This window comes from Pleurodeles waltl, chromosome 6 (assembly GCF_031143425.1).
Source record: "Pleurodeles waltl isolate 20211129_DDA chromosome 6, aPleWal1.hap1.20221129, whole genome shotgun sequence".
Taxonomy (NCBI): domain Eukaryota; kingdom Metazoa; phylum Chordata; class Amphibia; order Caudata; family Salamandridae; genus Pleurodeles; species Pleurodeles waltl.
Window position 1 is genome coordinate 144,270,599 of NC_090445.1, and position 19,093 is coordinate 144,289,691.

General features: G+C 43.6%; 1 protein-coding gene across 1 annotated transcript in view; it reads right to left on the bottom strand.

Annotated features, from left to right (window-relative positions):
• Window positions 1–15,815: 15,815 nt before the first annotated feature.
• Window positions 15,816–19,093, bottom strand: part of LOC138299404 (keratin, type I cytoskeletal 19-like) — a 32,270-nt gene continuing 28,992 nt past the window's right edge. The window contains exons 7-8 of the mRNA XM_069237635.1: window positions 17,080–17,126; window positions 15,816–16,091 (exon numbers count right to left, since the gene is read on the bottom strand). Of these exons, the coding sequence (XP_069093736.1) occupies window positions 15,994–16,091; window positions 17,080–17,126 (145 nt within the window). The 3' untranslated portion in view covers window positions 15,816–15,993. The remainder of the gene's footprint in view (window positions 16,092–17,079; window positions 17,127–19,093) is intronic.

Consider the following 19,093-nt stretch of genomic DNA (forward strand, 5'->3'; position numbering starts at 1 on the left):
CAGGTTTTTCTTAATCAGCTGCACAAAGGGAGTAATCCTTGCATTGCATTCTGGGAGGTGAACTTCCGATAATCTGCCGAAGAGGGAAAGTCTACCCAAGCCTAGTTCATTGGACTTTTGGAATATGAAGGGTGCAGTGACTCTGGCTGACAATGGGTCCAACTGGCTGAGGAGGTTGGACGTATAAGCTTGAGTTTCCCTCCTGCTTGTTCAGCACTTTTTGGACTCTGCCCTGCTGTTATTGGTGCTTCTAGAATGAGGAGCTAAATTATGCTCATTACTACCATATTAGGAAGAAGCCTGAAGGCCCGTGTCGAAATGGTGAGCTAGAGCCTATAGGGCCCTCACATAGCAGGAAGCACCACTTTGAGGAAAGATCATCTCTACTCCTAAGCCTGGGAGGTTCGCTTATCTTCCTGAAACCATTAACCACACCCTTTGAACTTTAAAACACTGCCCCTCCCTTTTCAGGCTAATTGGTGCGCTGTTAACCATTAGCCACTGCCTTTGATTTATTCAGTATAGTGGTATGTGCTCATAAACACTAAGGAAATAGGCAGTAAACGTGACAGACTTGTAACAAAATAACTCAGATTTGGTGGGTGGCTTGGGTACTTGCAATACCTGCAAATGACGGAATGCAGAAGTAGCAGAAGTATGTTGCAAACATCTAAATAAAACTCGGGTTATTAGAAAATGAGACACAATGTAAGTGACATCTTAAGTTATTTATATCACTCAGAGCCCTGATGTGTGAAACATCCATTTATTGATACCTTAAGCGTGTCCCCATCAAACACGTATTTACTCTCTAACCTCCGTCAAGCTCCACTCCCTTTCCCCAATACATAAAACACTATGGGCCTGCCCGGGTCTGCGCAAAAGTGCAGGTGTTGTAGCCTAGCTCTACAATCTACTGGGGATGGATAATCTTCAGACACTGGGGGGATAGTCTCCGTAGACCTTTTGCATTCTTCCAGTGTCACTCCTGGGTCTGTAAACGCCAAAAGAAAGAAAGGCAACTGTAACTATGCGAAACTGCTGCTCTGTGTTGGGAGCAGAGTGTGTTGACATCTCCTGCTCCAACAACCAAATCTCAGGTGAAACAGGTCACAAAAGTTCTAGAGGTGTGAAAGAAACTGTAGGGTGGCCAATATATACGAAGCAGAGAGAGGATGATCAGCTCAAAATGGGAGAGAAGAAAGGGAGTTCCAATAGCTATATATCACAACCGCTACTCCAAATGTAGTTTGAAGAAGAAAGTTATCAGTTTTTTAAGTCTTAGCTAGACAAAGCATGCACTGTCTCTTCGAGACAATTGTAATCTTACAGTGGGCTTAGAGGCCTACTGTTGCTTACCATTTTTTGGCTTGCGTGGTGCTCCTCTTTACAGTCTTGTAATTGGTCACCTCAGGCCTAGCCGTATTTTCGTTCCTGTCCGTGGAGCAATGACCAAGTACTGATTGGTTCATCTTAATCAGTGTCCGGCTGTTGCTCCCAAAGTGATTGATGTACCTCTTTTTATTTTGCTAAGTCTTTTTTCACTTTGCACTCGTGTTTTTTTTTTTTTTTTTTTTTTTTTTTTGCTCGTGGTACTGTTCTAAAAAAATAACGAATATCTTGTTCTAAATATTGTAAGGGGACATTGTTTCTTATGTGTAAATTCTGAAATTATGCTTTAACACATTCCTAATCCACCCCACTGCATTCCAATCCGCCCTACTTCAATCCACGTCAACCCACCTCACCCACACCTGTTCTGCCCATCCCATTCAATCCAATCCGTCCCACTCAGTCCAGTCCACCCTAGACCAATCCAATCAACACTACTTCAATCCAAACCACTCACCCCTGTCCATCACACTTCTATCCTCCCAAGGTACCCCACTCAAACCTGTCCCATTTTCCCCACTCCAATTTGTCGCACGCCAATCCAAAACAATGTGCCCCACTCCAGTCCAAAGCAACCTGCTCCACTCCAATCCAAAACAATCTACCCCACTCTAATTTGCCTTACACCAATCCAAAACAATCTTCCCACTCCAGTCTGAACCAATATGCTCCATTCCAATATATTCGACTCAAATCTAAAACAATCTGTCCCACTCAAATCTTCCCTACTCCAATCTGCCCCTCTCCTCTCCAAAACAATCAGCCCCACTCCAATCCAAAACAATTTGCCCCACTCCAATCTGCCCCACTCCAATCCAAAACAATCCGGCCACTTCAAGCCATCCACTCAACTTCAGTTGATCCCACTCCAATCCAGTTCACCTTAATCCACCCCACTCCAATCCAATCCAGTCCACCTTAATCCACCCACCCACTACAATCCAATCCATCCCATGCCAGACCACCTTAATACAACCCACTCCTGTCCAATCCACCCCATACCAATCCAATTCACCCACTCTAATACACCCCACCTATCCAATTTTCCCAACTCCAGTCCACTCTACCACAATCCACCCCACTCAAATCCAGTCCATTCAAATCCAGTCCACCCCACTCCAGTTCAATTTACCCACCTGATCCATCTGATCCCAATCCACCCCACCTCACTCCAATCCAATGGTGTCCCCCTAACAGCACTCCCGTCCACCCCATTCCCGTCCACCCCACTCCAGTCAACCCCACTCCAATCCAATGTACTCCATCCTCTCTACCGCACTAAATCCAATTCACCCCACCCAACCCCACTCTAATCCACTGCACTCCAATGTCTCAATAACTAGTGCAGATTCTTTTATTTTGTACATCTATCTTCACATTTGTCCATCTGATCGCATTTTAAATTAAAAATTTATCCCAGATGCATCCTGGAGAATTTTATAGGGGGAGGAACATGAAAGTGGCCTATCATTCTGAAATATTAGCGACCATTTTTTAGCTCTCTTTCTGAAGAAGAAAAATATTTTAAAAAAGGATTTTCATTAGTCATCTTAATATGGAATGTGATGAGAACAAAGGGGCATATTTATGATGCCCTTAGTGCCACCTTGCGCCACATTTGCATCATTTTGTATGCAAATGTGGCGTTAAGGTGGCATTTCCCAAGCGCCATATTTACAAAGTGGCACATTGTAAACATTGTGCCACTTTGTAAACCCTTGCGCCACATTATGCCTGCGCCAGACATAATGTATGCTAGGGGGGCATTCCCACGTAGGGAGGCCCAGAAAAATGGCACAGTGAAATTTACTAGATTTCACTGCACCATTTTTAGTGTCAATATTAAAGCCTGCCTAAGGAAGGTGTTAAGATGACACTCCCATTGAAAACAATAGGCCTCCCTATGCTTTACTGCATTAGAAGCTCCACATTACCGCCACATTAGCACCATAAATTATGACGCTAATGTGGACAAGACCACTATGGTGCTCCATATTGTAAATACAGCGCACACATGGTGTTGTTAGGAGGACACTATACGTCATTAGAAAAGTGGCGCACCATGAATGATGCAACACTTTTCCATAAATATGCCTCAAAGTACTTAAGTAGTAAAAAAACATACCAAGAAGTGTTCAATCTATAATTTATGATTAAAGTTTACAAAAAATATTTTAAATCAAAATTGCTACACTGCAGTACATACCCATGGCTCAATAGATTTTATGCTGTTTTTTCATGTAACTTTTTTATCTGATGACTTTAATTCATATTGTGTGTATTAAATTATGTTGCACTGTCATGCTATTTATTGTTGCTGAAGTCCTTCTGGGCTGTTAGTATTTTCGTAGACTCAATATATTTTCGGATCTGTGCTGTAGGTACCTGAGCCCATGAGTCCATTTGACTGCAGTGAATTAAATGGCACATTAGATGCTGTTGACATCCTGATATGACAGAGTGTCTCGCTGCACTTGTCTAACACACTTCATCCCCTCCACATCTACAAAAACAGACATCTTCCAGTGTTGGACTTTTTTTGCTTATGCAGGGTCATCCCCAATCTTTTTGCCTCCTGCCTCCTATTTTTTTCTGACATGTTGCTGTTGGCTTTTGATCTCTGAGCACTTTACCACTGCTAACCAGTGCTAAGGTGCATATGCTTTCTGTGTAAATAGTATGTAATTGGTTTATCCATGATTGGCATATTTGATTACTAGTAAGTCCCTAGTAAACTTCACTAGAGGTGCCAGGGAGTGTAAATCAAATGCTACTATTGGGCCTGCAGCACTGGTTGTGCCACCCACATAAGTAGTTCTGTAATCATGTCTCAGACCTGCCACTGCAGTGTCTGTGTGTGCAGTTTTAACTGTAAATTCAACTTGGCAAGTGTACACACTTGCCAGGCCTAAACCTTCCCTTTTCTTACATGTAAGGCACCCCTAAGGTAGGCCCTAGGTAGCCCTAAGGGCAGGGTGCAGTGTATGGTTAAGGTAGGACATATAGTAATGTGTTTTATATGTCCTGACAGTGAAATATTGCTAAATTCGTTTTTCACTGTTGCAAGGCCTGTCCCTCTCATGGATTAACATGGGGGCCACCTTTAAATCTAAGATGTAGTCTGCATTTCCTGATGAGCCATCTGTGCTAGGAGGGAGGGAGGAGTGGTCACTTACACCTGATAGGGCTGTGCCTGTCCTCACACAATGCAGTCTCCGACCCCCTGGTGAGTGTCTGGGGCCTGGCCTGGGCAAGGCAGGAGTTCACATTCAGAAGAGACTTTACTTTGAAGTAGGCCTACCTCAAAGGAGAAATTGGGTATAAGAAGGGCACCCAAAACCACAGACTTTAGAACACTTCTGGAAACAAGAGGAACCTCTGCCTGGAGAAGTGCTGAATAGCTGAGGAAGAAGAGCTGCCCTGCCTGTGACTGTGCTTTGTGGAGCTATCCAGCAGTTGCTGCTTCTGCCATAGTAAGAAGGCAAAGACTGGACTTTGTGTGCCTTCCATCTTGTGAAGAAATCTCCAAGGGCTTGATTTAGAGCTTGCCTCCTGTTGTTTGAAGTCTCAGGGACAGCAAAGACTTCTCTCTGCCAGCAACTGGAGTCTCTGGAGAGACTCCTGCTCTGACAAGTGGTGCCCCATCCAGTCACTGGGCCCTTGAAAGGAAAGCTGGTGGAAACCCAAGGAAATCAACTTTGGACGACTTGGGATCGATGTCACTGCTGAATCCGGTGCCGCCGCCTGCACCCGACTCCGTGATCTTCGCTGTAACGCGATAATCTTCGCAGGCTCGACGCTGCTGCAGCCCCACTGAAGTCCGTGACTCCGTGGAAGTCGCTGCACCACATCGTGACCGGCGCCGCTCGAAGTGCGCAGATTCAGCGTTTCGCACAGACGCCGCGATCCCCGACTTCGCGCATCGACTTGTTTTCACTCTTCACCAAAGGTACTATACTTGGGGGTCTATGCGACTCCATGTCCGGCACCGCTGGTGTCGGCTTGTTGGGAACGGCTCCGTCACTACGCCGTGTTAACACCTCATCGAAGCATTTTGTGTTTCTAAGCGCTATTTTTGAGTTTAATCTTTAAAAATTCATAACTTGACTTGTGTATGTCGGATTTTTGTCATTTTGGTCTTGTTTTGTATAGATACATATTTTCTAATTTTCTAAACTGGTGTTGTGTCATTTTGTAGTGTTTTCATTGAGTTACTATGTGTGTTGGTACAAACACTTTACACCTAGCACTCTGAGGTTAAGCCTACTGCTCTGCCAAGCTACCAAGAGGGTAAGCTCTGACTAGAGTGAGGGGGTAACCTGACTGTCAACCAAAGACCCCATTTCTAACATCCAGCATTTACGTTGTTCTCATTTGGTCCATCAGTAACACTCTGAAAACTGTTCCATCACAAATGGCTATCTGGAAATCGGGCAGAGAGAAGAACTGAAAACTTTAGAGATTTCTTTCCCATATCACTCATACCACAGCAGGAACGGTAATTGACCCGTGAGCTGCGGTGATTACAAACATCACTGCAAACCTCTAAAAGAGCCGTACTAATTCCTCCATCACTAATCTCATTTACATCAGTAAAGTATGAGTCACCATTTCATCACTGACTTCATAATCATCAATAAAGGCTCAGACACCATCTTGTCGCCAGATTTATAGATTTGTATAAAGTCTGCGTCTCCAGCTCATCACTGATGTCACTAATTTTAATAAAGTCTTTATCTCTGTTACTTCACTGGACCAATACACACCAATTAAGTCAGAGTCGCCATATCATCAAAAGATGGCCACCGGGAGGGATGCCCACATGCCTTGTGCAAGCTAAACTCCCATGTGCCATGCCTCTTTGACCTTGTTCTGATCTTGCTTACTACTGCTGAGGGTCTGACTGTGCATCTTTTCCCTCTTGAAAACCATCAAGGGCCCACATCAGACCAATGATTTCCATGTCAGAGGGATGTCAGAGGCTGTGGAGAAGAGGAAGTGTAGAGATGCAACACTAGCTCAGGCAGGGGCTTGGAAACCTGTTGTGGTGGAGTCAGGCCCCATAGCTAGAAATCAAGAGAAGCCCAGGGACAGGTGGGCTAGTTTCAGCATGCTCCACCTCTTCCTCCTCCTCCCCTCCTCTTTTTCCAAGCCGACCAGCAGAGAGACACCAGTGATGATTATGATGAACTTCTGGAGATGGACCCAGCAGTTCAAGAAGAAAGTTGTACAGGGTAAAACCCAAACAATCCCTGATGACTAGAGTGGAACGTGAGTGGCTGAACAAAACTCGACTGGACAATGAGGAGGTTTGGGTCAAATGCTCTAGCACCACTTTACTTGCAAATGTGCTCCAGTTTGAGCTGCAAGGTCAGATATGAACATACGGTGCTGGTGAAACCTGAACTCAAGGAAGCAACAGTGGGACCAAATAGAGTCTGGTGAGTGGAGATTACCTGATGGTAGCTCACAAATGCCTTACTGCTGCTTACTGCTTGACAGCTGCAGTACAGACCTTTAGTAACATGGACTCCTTCTCCTTGTTCAAACCTAATGTTCAGCATTGAAGGAGCCTGGCTAGATATAATCAGCATCTTAGAGAGATCGGAGAAACCTGAGAGTTTGCTTGTTCTGAATGCCAGACAACCTCATCTCTCAATCCATAGTGCGCTGTGAGAAAGTGTCTTTCTCTCTGACAGTGAAACCCCTTCCCCCGTTCAAATATATTAAAACATTTGATGTTACCTGGTCTCTTCAAGTTTGATCTGTATATTAGAAGGGGGGATGCTAAGGGAGGTAAGTTACCTAGAGGCTGTGGAGATGGCTATAGAAACACAACGGTCCACCTCTGCAGTCAGGTCATTGATATGAAATCACAGAATTCACAGCTGGGGAAAGTGCAGGAGGACATACAAAAAGAGAACTGCAGCAAAAGTAAATAGGGGAACTCAACAATGGCCATTCCCAATTCTCACATAAACTTACCCTTGCCTGGGGAACAAGCTGAAACTTGCTGTAGTGGAAAGTGGCAATGAACTGACTAATTAGATGGTAAAGATTCAATGGTAAGCATAGAGGCAGATAAGATGGCTCAGATTCTGAGACACAAAGGGAAGGCTGAAATGGAAAATGAGATGACTTCTACTGAGCTCAATCTACCACAGAAGTTGGCAAACAGTCCTGCAATGTGGGCTTCACTCCTATACCTACAAGGCTTCAAAAACAGGAAACCACCACAGAGAAAGCTCAGACAAGATGAATATGTGGATGCCCAAGCAACTGGGAGACAGGTGAAGATGGTAGAGGGGATTAAGCCTGCCTCATTTATTAAGCATAGCTGCTGCCCCCCATCCTAACATTACATAGTCCATTTGCCATCCTTGAATTTCTGCATGCATATAGAGAAAATAGAGCCTCACAAGACCAAAAAAGGCACTTAAGTGGGGTAGCAGGTACAAGCTGACTGAAACTGCCATCAAGAAGAGAGCCCACAGCATATCAGGATGCTTTCCTAATCCAAATTTTGGGCCTATTTACAGCTTGATGAATGAAATACTCCATCACAAACGTGACGGCGTACCTTGTGTGCCATATTATGAGTGTATTATAACCTATGTCACTTGTAATAAGGCGTGTACAAGGCATTAATCACATTTGTGATGGAGTATCACATCTCCAAGGGCCAGATGTATAAAGAAATGGCATCGCGAATCGCAAATAGCGATTTTTAAGAAATCCCTATTTCCGAGTCGCAATAGACCATGTACCATAATTGCGATTCGGAATTAGCGATTTCTTAAAAATCGCTATTTGGGGTTTGTGCGACTCAATTACCGAATCACAATTTGCATTTTCACAAATTGCGATTCGGTAATTGAAAATCGCAAATTGTGAGAAATTGCGAGAAAGCACACCTGGAGGAGCCTGATGACATCACAAGCAGAAAGTGAGTCATCCCAGGCAGTTTCAGGTGGCACACCCAAACCAGCATCTAGAGAGAGCAGCCCAGCCACACTGAGCAACACTCTGAAGGAGGCAGAACACCTGAGCAACCATGTACACCTCAGCCCAAGGAAAGGAGAAGGGAGAAAGAAAGCAGAAGCTCAAATTTAGCGAGCAAGAGCTGGAGGTGCTGACAGAGGAGGTCATCAGGAGCCATGACCGCCTTTTTGGTAAAAGCTCACTCCAGGTGCCGGAGAGTGAGAAAAGGAGACTCTACGCAGACATACAAACTAAGATCTGCGCTATTGGAGTGGCACAGCACTCAGTCGACGAAATTAAGAAGAGGTGGTATGACCTGCGGTCCCGTGCGAAGGAGAGGGTGGCAAGAAGACTGCAGGAGGCCAGGCGCACAGGAGGCGGTCCACCCACAGAGTCACCATCCATCCCGTTAGAGGACCTAGTGGAGTCCACACTCCTCCCTGAAGCAGTGAGTGGGGTCACAGAGATAGACACCTCCAGCACACCAAGTACCAGCAAAGGTAAGTGCAATATTGAATTGTAACCCCATATGTGTATACACAAAAGCCCCTTAGGAATTAGCAAGTAATGTAAAACACTGTGAAAAGTAGTCCATTCCACATCTTAGAAGCAGCACAACAATGCATTATGGGAGTGGCAGTCCACAACCCAGAGCTGAAAGTAGCACAAACAATGTATTTAAGTAGAGCGACACCCAAAGGAACACAACACCCACAACACAGTGAAGAGAAGTACCTGTACCTTTATTACCATTGTGTGACCTTAATTGTTACAAACACATCTGACATGCTGCATATTGTCGTTGCAGGTGGGCCAGGCCTAGTAGCCACAGCATGTGCCAGCATAGAGGAGACTGACACCCATCCAGCCTCAGACTCAAACACAAGTGGGTCTCTCACCATTGCGCCACTCCGACGCAGGCCCAGGACACTGCCACTGCCAGAGCTCAGTCAGGACTCGGATGAGCAGCAGGAAGGGCCACATACACCATCCCCAACTGGCAGATGCATCCAGATGCAGGAGGCCAGTTTTCAGCAGACCACAGCACCCCGCAGGATGGTGACAAATGCCAGTGCACATGAGTATGAGGCAGGTGAGGGAACCTCCTTCTTTGGTGGGCTGGAAGCAGCTATGTTGCAGCAGCAGCGCCTACAGAACAAAAAGATCATTGGTTTACAGAAACAAATGCAGCAACATAATGCCAACATGGGGGGCCTGCATCGCCAGCTGGAGTGCCTGAATGCGAATATAGAACAGCTGCATGAGGGACAGGCGCAGACATCGCAGGACACAAGGGAGCTCACTTCTGATGTGTGGGAACTATGCCAGGAGCTGCGCCATGACAGGGTGAGCCACCGCAGGCAGGAGTGATGATTCATGAACATGTTCGGGGGATTCTGTCGCTCTGTCAATAGGCTGGCTAATTCAACCTCACTGATTGCACGTCGTGCAGTGGCTGCACAGGTGGAGGCAGCACACAGCAGCAGGGATGTGGCTCACGGACTTATCCAAATTACAAATGTGATAGACAACATCATGGGACAGAGGTCAGCCACACCTGGTGAGCTTGGACTGGGGACACGGAGGACACTTCCAGCCTCAGCAGCCTAGCTGTACCCGCAATGGACACCAGACGGCGCAGCGCCAGGCACAGCACTGCCACTGAGGCAGACAATCGAGGTGCCAGTGAGGCAACTGGGCACCTGGGTGGTGTGCATGGCCGCAAGAAGTAATTGTAGTGGCCAGAGGGTTAATAAGTACACTATGAAGTAATAGTGCATTACTCTGAACTTCTATTGTTTCTATTTTTTAACACACTTTTTTTGCTATTTGTTGGACTAACATTACCTGACATTAAGGTAATAAATGTACTTCACTACAGGTACATTTGTCAGTGCATTTGTCTTATTCATACTTACATCTGAAATGGTTCTGTGCGATGTCAGCACGCCTTTGCCTTCCCTCTGCTGCACTGGTCCTGTCTGCTGGCTGTAAGGGTGGTATGGGATCATCATCCTCATCAGATTCAGTATCACATATTTCTACAGGTATGCCCCTGGTGGTAGCTATATTGTGCAAGATTTCACAAGTAGCCACTATTCTACATGTGGTCTCTGGGCTGTACTGTAGTGCCCCTCCACTTTTGTGGAGGCACCGGAAGCGACTCTTCAGCAGTCCAAAGGTGCGCTCCACCACGTTGCGGGTCGCCCTGTGTGCTGCATTGTATCTCCGTTCAGCAGGTGTTGCAGGATTGAGGTAGGGCGTCATCATGTAGGTGCGCACTGCATAGGCACTGTCTCCTGGAAGGGACAGAGGGTATATTGAGTAACTGAGCCATCTGACATCAGCACGCCATCAATGCGCCATTGTACAGAGGGACAGTACCTAGTAGATATCCTTCTCCAAACTCCCCAGCTAGCAGTCTTGTGTGAATGCCACTATGGCGAAAAATGTACGAATCATGTGTGCTCCCTGGGTACCTGGCCACGAGATCAGTAATGATGTATGAGGCATTGCAAATCACCTGTATATTCATTGAATGTTGGTATTTATGGTTGCGGTACACTTACTCTGTGGCTGATGGTGGACAGATTGCAACATGTGTCCCACCTATGGCACCTAAGACGTGGGGGAACTGTGCTATCTGGTAGAAATCAATTTTTGTCTGCTGTATATACTGCGGTGTGTGGGGGAATCTGATGGTCTGGTGTATCCTGCTCAGCATGGCGTTGATAAATGCATTGAAAAATCTAGAGAGGGTACTCTGTGAGACCCCTCCAGCTGCTGCTATGACCCCTTGATAGCTCCCTGAGGGTGGGTATGCTGTGAGTCCTTTGTGTTCTGCGCTGCAGTATGGGTTGTAGCTCAGCTATCAATTCAAGTACGATGGCTGAGTTCAACCTATACCTCTCAAATATTTCCTCCTCTGTCTGGTTAAAAAGTGTAATGCGCACTCTGAAAATGTGCTCCTGTCTCCTCCTCCCTCTCCTCAAACCTGCCAAGATCCTCATCCTCCTCGCCATGACGTAGACTGCAGCCATTGTGGAAAAGAGTCTGAGGCATTCTGGGCCTCTTTATATAGGTTGGACCTGGTTACCATCTGGTTTCACTTAGTGGTATTTTGCATGTGCAAAATGCCATTCTGCGAAAAATCGCAATTTGCGATTTTTTGTTGCATCGAATTGCGACTTGGATTTTGCGAATTGCATTTTGCGCCTCGCAATTTCCTACTGGAAATACCGAATCGCTAAATGTGACTCGCAAAACCAGGTTGCAACGCAAAAACTCGCAATTTTTGCAATTTCTTATTTTTGGTCTGCGAATGCCTTTCATGCATAGCAGACCACGTTTTTGCAGTCGCAAACGGCCAAATTTTGCAATTCGCGCCGTTTGCGAATGCAATTTTTTTTGACACATCTGGCCCCAAACCTCTAAATCAGTCCCAATGTCACTTATTTTCTCAATCGGGTCTCCTAATTCTGACCATTGATACCCTCAAGAATCAGCATATGCACAAGCATTCTAAAAGAATATACCTTTGATACAGATGTTATGTTATGTTATGTTACATTATGCTATGTTATGTTATATTAAAAGGACTTGTAAAACACATGAGTGCCCCCGCAAAGGGGCTTTCCAGTGCAGACCATAAGCATGTGGTAGAAGAACAATAGACACACACAGAGGGAAAGAGATATAGTGATGGAAAAGCTAATTAGAAAAAAGCCAAGTCTTAGGTTGTTTCCTGAAGCTGAGTTGGTTCTGAGTTTTCCTGAGGTAGAGAGGCAGTTTGTTCCAAAGGGAAAGGGCTATGGCTCCGAAGGAGAGTCTTCCTGTTCTTACCCTCTTGACCTGAGGAACAATGACTAGGTTGAGATAAGCCAACCAAAGAAGCCTAGAAGGCAGGTACGGGGGCATAAGATCAGCAAGAATGTGAGCACATTGGAAGTGAAGGATTATGTGAGCGGTGCACAGGATTTTGAAATGCACATGCTTGTGCACACGAAGCCAGTGGAGCTTCTGGTAGCGCCTGGTGGAAGACCAGGATTTTGGGAGAGAGAAAAGCAGCCTCGCTGCAGCATTTTGGGCTATATGAAGTCTTTTAGTGACTGCTTTAATGGCTCCCAGGTACAGGACATTGGAGTAGTCTAGGTGATACAAGATTGGGGATTGAACAATAGTCTGTCTAGTAAGCGAGTCGAAACGGCCAATGATAGGTTTAAGGTGTCTCAGAAGACCAAAGCAGGTTCTTGTCAATGATTTGGGTTGGGCCTTGAAGTCAAGAATATCTTCCATCTAAACTCCTAAATTCTTAATGACAGATTTGGGCTTGGGGCGTGGTCCGAGACTGACCTGCTGCCAGTAGTCTCCCCAGGTGTAAGTGTGTTTTCATAACAGAAGATTTTCAGTTTTGTTAGCATTTAGATTGAAACCGTTGTTATTCATTCACTTATTGACAGTAATCATTTCTTTCTGAAAATTGGCCATGTCTCGAGCTGCATTCCCCAAAAGTGAAAGAATGATCTGGGTGATGTCCGCGTACCAGACCAGGGAGAGCCTGTAAGATTTTACAACCTGCGGTTGGATGTAAATTTTAAATATGGTAGAACTCAATGAAGAGGCCTGGGGGACTCAATACAGCAGAGATTTTTGGTGGGACACAAATGGGTGAGATATTTCATGAAATGAGCACTCACTGAAAAATAAGAAAACCAGGCCAGGGCCGGCTCTAGTATCCAAATATCATATAATTGCTGCAGTAGGACTTTATGTGACACCATATCAAACAGGGTACGTAGATCCTGCAGGATTAGGGCAGATGAACTGTCCTCATCCAAGGCACTGGAGAGTTTCTTTGATACTGCTAAGAGTGCATATTCAGTGCTATGAGCAGGCCTAAAACCATTTTGGTCCAAAGTATGGTTTTCTTCCAGGAACACTGTCAATACTATGTTGACATATTTCAATGTTATGTTGGCTAAAAAAAGTAGAAGAGAGATGGGGCAATCGTTTTCTGGCTTTTCCAGTTCAAAGGAAGGTTTTTTTTAAGCAGAAGGATAACTTTGCCATGCTTCCAGGTACAAGGTACCTTAGCAGAGGTTAGTGAGAGATTAATGATTTCTCAAAAGGATGGAAGTAAACGGTCTTGGTGCCTTAGGATAAGGTCTGGTCTAAAGGGGTCATTGGAAGAGTCAGATTTGACTTGGTTACCTAGGGCGTGTAGAGAGGCAGGGCTGAGCAGGGGCAAAACTCTCGATTTTACCCTAGGGCTTAGGGCTTCTGACCAAGCAGTACTGTCAGTCAAATCGGGAGTCATGCTTGACGAAACATGTGAGTAGGTTACCAATAAATTAATCTGCTAGCTTGTCATAGTTTTCACCAGAGGCTTCCATAGGCTCAGCCAATATAGCTAGTTTCATTAGCTGTTGACGTAGTTAAAGATGTCTTTAGCGGGATTGGAATTTTTATGGGATTTGTTAGAGAAAACCCCAGCCTTAGCCTTCATGATCATTTTGTGATATGATTTCAAAGTTGACCTACAGTGTGCTTTTGCAGAGGAGTCATAGTTTTTTTCTCAAGGCCCCTTCAAGCACATTACAGTGTTTTTTAGTAGCTACGAGGGTCTTTTCGAACTATGGGGTGGAAGATTTCTTTTTGACTGGACTCTGATGAGGAAGGATAAAGACACTGGGAGCTGAGGTAAGCCACAACATTAGCATATTTTCAGCAGCCTCCATGTTAGAAGCCAACTGAGGACGGCTGACCTGAATACATTTCCTAAATTCCTGTAAATCTAATTTCTGCTATGGTCGTTTCAGGGTTGTGTCGGGGGCCAAGGTGCATTTCTGGAGCGGAATGTTGATGTTCATAAGGACCATGTTGTAGTCAATTCAGGGCATGGGCCATATGGTAGAGACCTGTAAATTGCTTAACTTGAAAACACAGGGTCGAGAAGGTGGCCAGTAGAGTGTGTCATGCCCACAACTAATGGGACAGTTGCATGGCTGTAAGGTCATCCAGAAAATTGTGAACTTCAATGTCAAGAGCTCAATTGAAATGAAAGTACCAACATGTCCAATTAGAAAGAGATGACACTAAGCACAGAAGGGGTAATACTCAAAGGTACATTAAAGGACAGCCTCAACGTTTATAGCATCAAGGGTCTACCTTAGATCTGGTAAAGACCTACCGAAATTCTTTCATTGAAAATATTTTTTTTTAAAGTACTTACAGAGGATGTAGAGTCGCTGTACAAGAAAATAGGAGTGTTCTCTAATGATTGTAGTGACATAGAAGAATGTGTCACTTCCCTGGAAGTTTCTTTCTAGGTAAGTGACTTAAAGCAAGATACTAGATGTAAAACACTCAAACACAGATTTAAAGATTTGGAGAATCATTTCTAAAGAGTCAATCTTTTGAAAGTTGAGATTCCTGAGAGAAAAGAAGGAACTAAGAGCGAGTCCATACATGAGAATTAAATGAATAAATTGGTGGTTGAACTACTTAGAGAAACTGTATTCCCTAAGGACAAGCATAAGAATTCTCTTCCAGATCTTGTTGCAACTGCCCCTGCTCAGGGGGGTTCCAATTTCCCCTCCTAAGCAGAGCTTCTGGGGCATGAACCATCATCATTTTCATCTTCCTCCGAATCGTTCCTCTGAAGGAAAGGACCCTGGATAATGCAAGGGAGATGAAAAAAAATGAGTTAACCGCTTCTTCGCATTTTCCATCTTTCTAGACCTAGTCATAGACCCTGCAAAAGCCACGAGGCCTTTGATCCCTGAATTGAAGAGCTTGGCTGTCCCTTCCTCAATAGTGTCCATCTATAATATAACATTTAATTTATGAGATATTTATTATTTTCTTACTGAAGCAGATGAGGAAAGGCATCCCTTAAGAAAAATCAAGCAGCGGGAGCACTTCCAGTATGTAAGCAGATTGACAGAAAAGATCCAGTTGCTTCCAGCACAGTGATGGAGCAGTCACCATCTCATGACTGGAGCCATAATCATCAATAAAAACGGAGTCACCATCACACCACTGGGCTTATACACTTCTGTAAAGCCTGCGTCACTATATCATCAATGCTATCACCATCTTGCATAAAATCTCAATCACCTTCTCTTCACTTGACTCATAACTCCATAAAAACCAAAGGGATTGTTTCATCCCTTGCCTCATATATTCCATTAAAGTCTCAGTCACTGTATCATCTGTGGCCTCATACTCATCAATAATGTGTCAATTGCTATCTCATCACCAGACCCAAATACATCAACAAGGTATCAGTCGTGGTTTCACCACTGACCTTATACACTTCATTAGAATTGTACTTGATTAACAAAGTAATATTTTGAAAGCTCTTCTTCGACTCTATGAAATTGCACTCATGAGAGTTCTAAGGTTTGCAGGTTTTGATAAATAAAATTCACACTAAAATGTTATTATGTTGCAGTAAATGTTTTATTTTCAACAAGTGTTCACAGCTGCTGTTTATAATGGTTTGAATCTTAGCACAAAATAGGATAAGAATGCAAACTTCTGTGGAAGGTACATTTCTTCAGGTCATGCTTCTTGCATGTCTTGTTTTCAGCAACCAACTTAGAAGAGCAGAGTTCCTTACATCTTCTCCACAATTTCTTTGACCTGAGTTGAGACAACCTTTCCATCCACCGTTTCTTCGACAATGGTCTTTATTGTGCGTTTTTTATCTTGCTCTATGATTGGAAAATACACAATGTTATTATTGTCTTGTGTTTCATAACATAGATGCATTTCCTACTATTTGACTCAGCATCCTCAAAGCATCCTGAGAATGTAACAGTCAGTGCAGAAATATGGGCTGGATATGTCTAGATTTGAGTTCACTGATGAGGCCCAATACGCATTATAAATGTATGGGATTTTTGCTTTCCATTTCAGATGGGACATAGTTTATCAGATCTTGACCTTACTGTATCTCTGATGGAGGCAGAATCTCTACATAGTCAGTACTCTCTCATAATGAAATTTATTGGTGTAAAATTCAGTAGAATGGAAACCCATCCCAGGGAGTTTTCAGGGATAAGAAGCATTGGTTACTGTAATTCCATTAATCCCTTTATCGCTTTGAAAGTCTTAGTCCACAAAATGCTCACTATTCTCCAAAGGCTCACTTGTTACATCTCTAACCCCACCTGAATTGTACTAGCCCGTTCATTTGTTTAAAACCTTTACTATACGTACTTAGTTATCTAATTTATTTCCATTGCATAGTTAAGATATGTGGGCCTATGATATTCATGACATGAATAAACAACACTTTGCAATGTCAGAATTTTTTTTTTTGTTTGAAATAGAGCAATACGGGTGAAATAGTTACATTGCTACCATCCTACAGACACATTTATCTTTAAACCTGGCACACATCATTATGAAAAAAACATATGCACACATTCTTTGGTTCACTACTTAATAGAACTGACTTTCATTTTGTTTTCAGTATCACAGTCAGTGGTCTGCTACCATTCACAGTGTTGGACTCAGTTTAATGTAGTGATGCTTTGATCATATTACACTAATAAATGAGGTTCTAACATAGGCAGATTATTGTATGGAGAGAGCCCTAGAATGTTGTGACAGTTATTAGGAACAATCATCTATTAATGGCTTTTTTATCTCATGCTTCCGCTATAGATTCCTCTTCATTTTAGAGGATGAGCTTACCTCTTGCTGCTTCTTCTTCTAGTCTCTGTTTCTGCAGTTCCCAGTTTCTGTAAAAATGTAGACAGTGCAACAGATGAAACAACATGGAAACTCACATTTTTAGGAATGTATATACTTCCAAAAATGGTTATGAAAGTGTCTTTTAATTATATAATACATAAAATGTCTCTTTCTGGTTTTTGAAGACTTGTGTCTTCTTTGTGATTGGTCTCAAAACAGTGTTAGGCCTTTGTCACAAGTAACCATTATATTCCTTCCAATTAAACACTGCCTAGGTGTGTTTTTGAAAGAGGAATATCTCCACATTGACTGAGGGCCTGATTTAAAGTTTGGCAGAGGGAGTACTCCGTTACAATGGTGACGGAAATCCCATCCGCCGAAGTATAAATCCCATTACATCCTACAGGATTTATATTGCTGTTGACTGGATATCCATCACTGTTGTGATGGAATAACCCCTCTGCCAAACTCTAAATCAGGCCCTGAGTCTCTTTAGATTCACTCACCAATTATAAATGTTGTTTCAACAGAGTCGAGGAGGCTAACATCTAATCCCTCCATCTCAGTCTCTACTGTGCATATCTGCTAACCTTCTGAGAAAACAGTATATACAGGAATCCTCCTCCTCCAATAAGCCAATAATTCACTGGCCTTTTTGTCCAACCAGAAGCATTTACATATGAAGGGACCATGTCCAGAAATACTATTCTGGTTGCAAGCAATACTGGAAGTCAGTTTTTTTTAATGTATGTACATGATTTATAAGAATAAACCTAGCTACGATGCAACTGAGTGTTGTACAGAAGAGAAGTAAACAATATGAGTGAACTAGTGGATACAGGATGCTGTAGGGAAGAGGAGGTTATTACAGAAGGTAGTAAAGGTACGGGGAGGTGCTTCTCAGTTGACAAGAGAGAGAATAAGGTGTGGGTAGTAGAGAGAGCAACAAGGAATACCAGGATATGGAGTGAAGTAACTAGAGGAAATGGAGTGCTCCACAGAAAGTTATCTTAATGTAAGATGTTGCTACAAAAGATGAGTCCTCCACTGTTTTTAGAAGTGGAGAAGGGATGGGATCTTCTGGATCTGAACTGTTCCATATTTAAGGCAGATAGCAGGAGAAGGACTTTCATCATGTTTTTCCTTGTTGCTTGACCTCAACCGTTCTCTCATACTACACTTCTCCCAGGACCTTGTCTGCGGCTAGTATTTCTGAAGCTTGAACAATCCTCTTGGTCCAACCTGGATCTCACATGATCATAATCCGATACTATAATCCTATGAATGCCATTTCCAGCAGGTTTTCATAACTCTATACTTTTACGTAAGGAGTTCATTCTATTGTTACATCCTCAGATTGCCCAAAAGTGTCGATATTGATGTATATTAACTCAGGGCCTTATTTAGTCTTTGGAGGATGGTATTTACTCCATCAGGGCAAAGGAATAAAATACTTTGTAGTCTTGATGAGTACCTATACTCCGAATTTAGATATGTCTATCGGCCAAGCTGACATCTCTAGTCTCATTGACAGGGCCCACCGTTACAGTAGTTCCTGTCCATGTGTTAACATTTTGTTGGAGGGTACTATCAAAATGACGGTATAGTCCTTCAAATTTTTATTTGCTTTGTTTTTCCAAAAACAAAATCTCAGAGGTGAATTTTGTCTTTGAATAAACAAAAAGCAATGACCCCACATCACTGGAATTTCTCCAATGATGTGGCAATCATTTAAACTTTTTTACTGTCACTAACCCCCGCATTTCCATAGCGGTATTAGGAAGTAAAAACATGGCCATTCGACTGCTCATTCTAAATCAGGTGGTTGGTGGAATAGCCAGCCCTCCAAAGGCCCATAATCTATCCGGTTGTCGGAGGAGTTTGTCAGTGATAGAGACGGGGCAGTCTCCGTCACTGACATACTTAAGGTCCCCCCGACTGTTGCAACGTTGCAACAGAGTACCCTCTGTCAAATTCTACATCATCTCTTAACTGTAGACAAGGTTTCCAATAT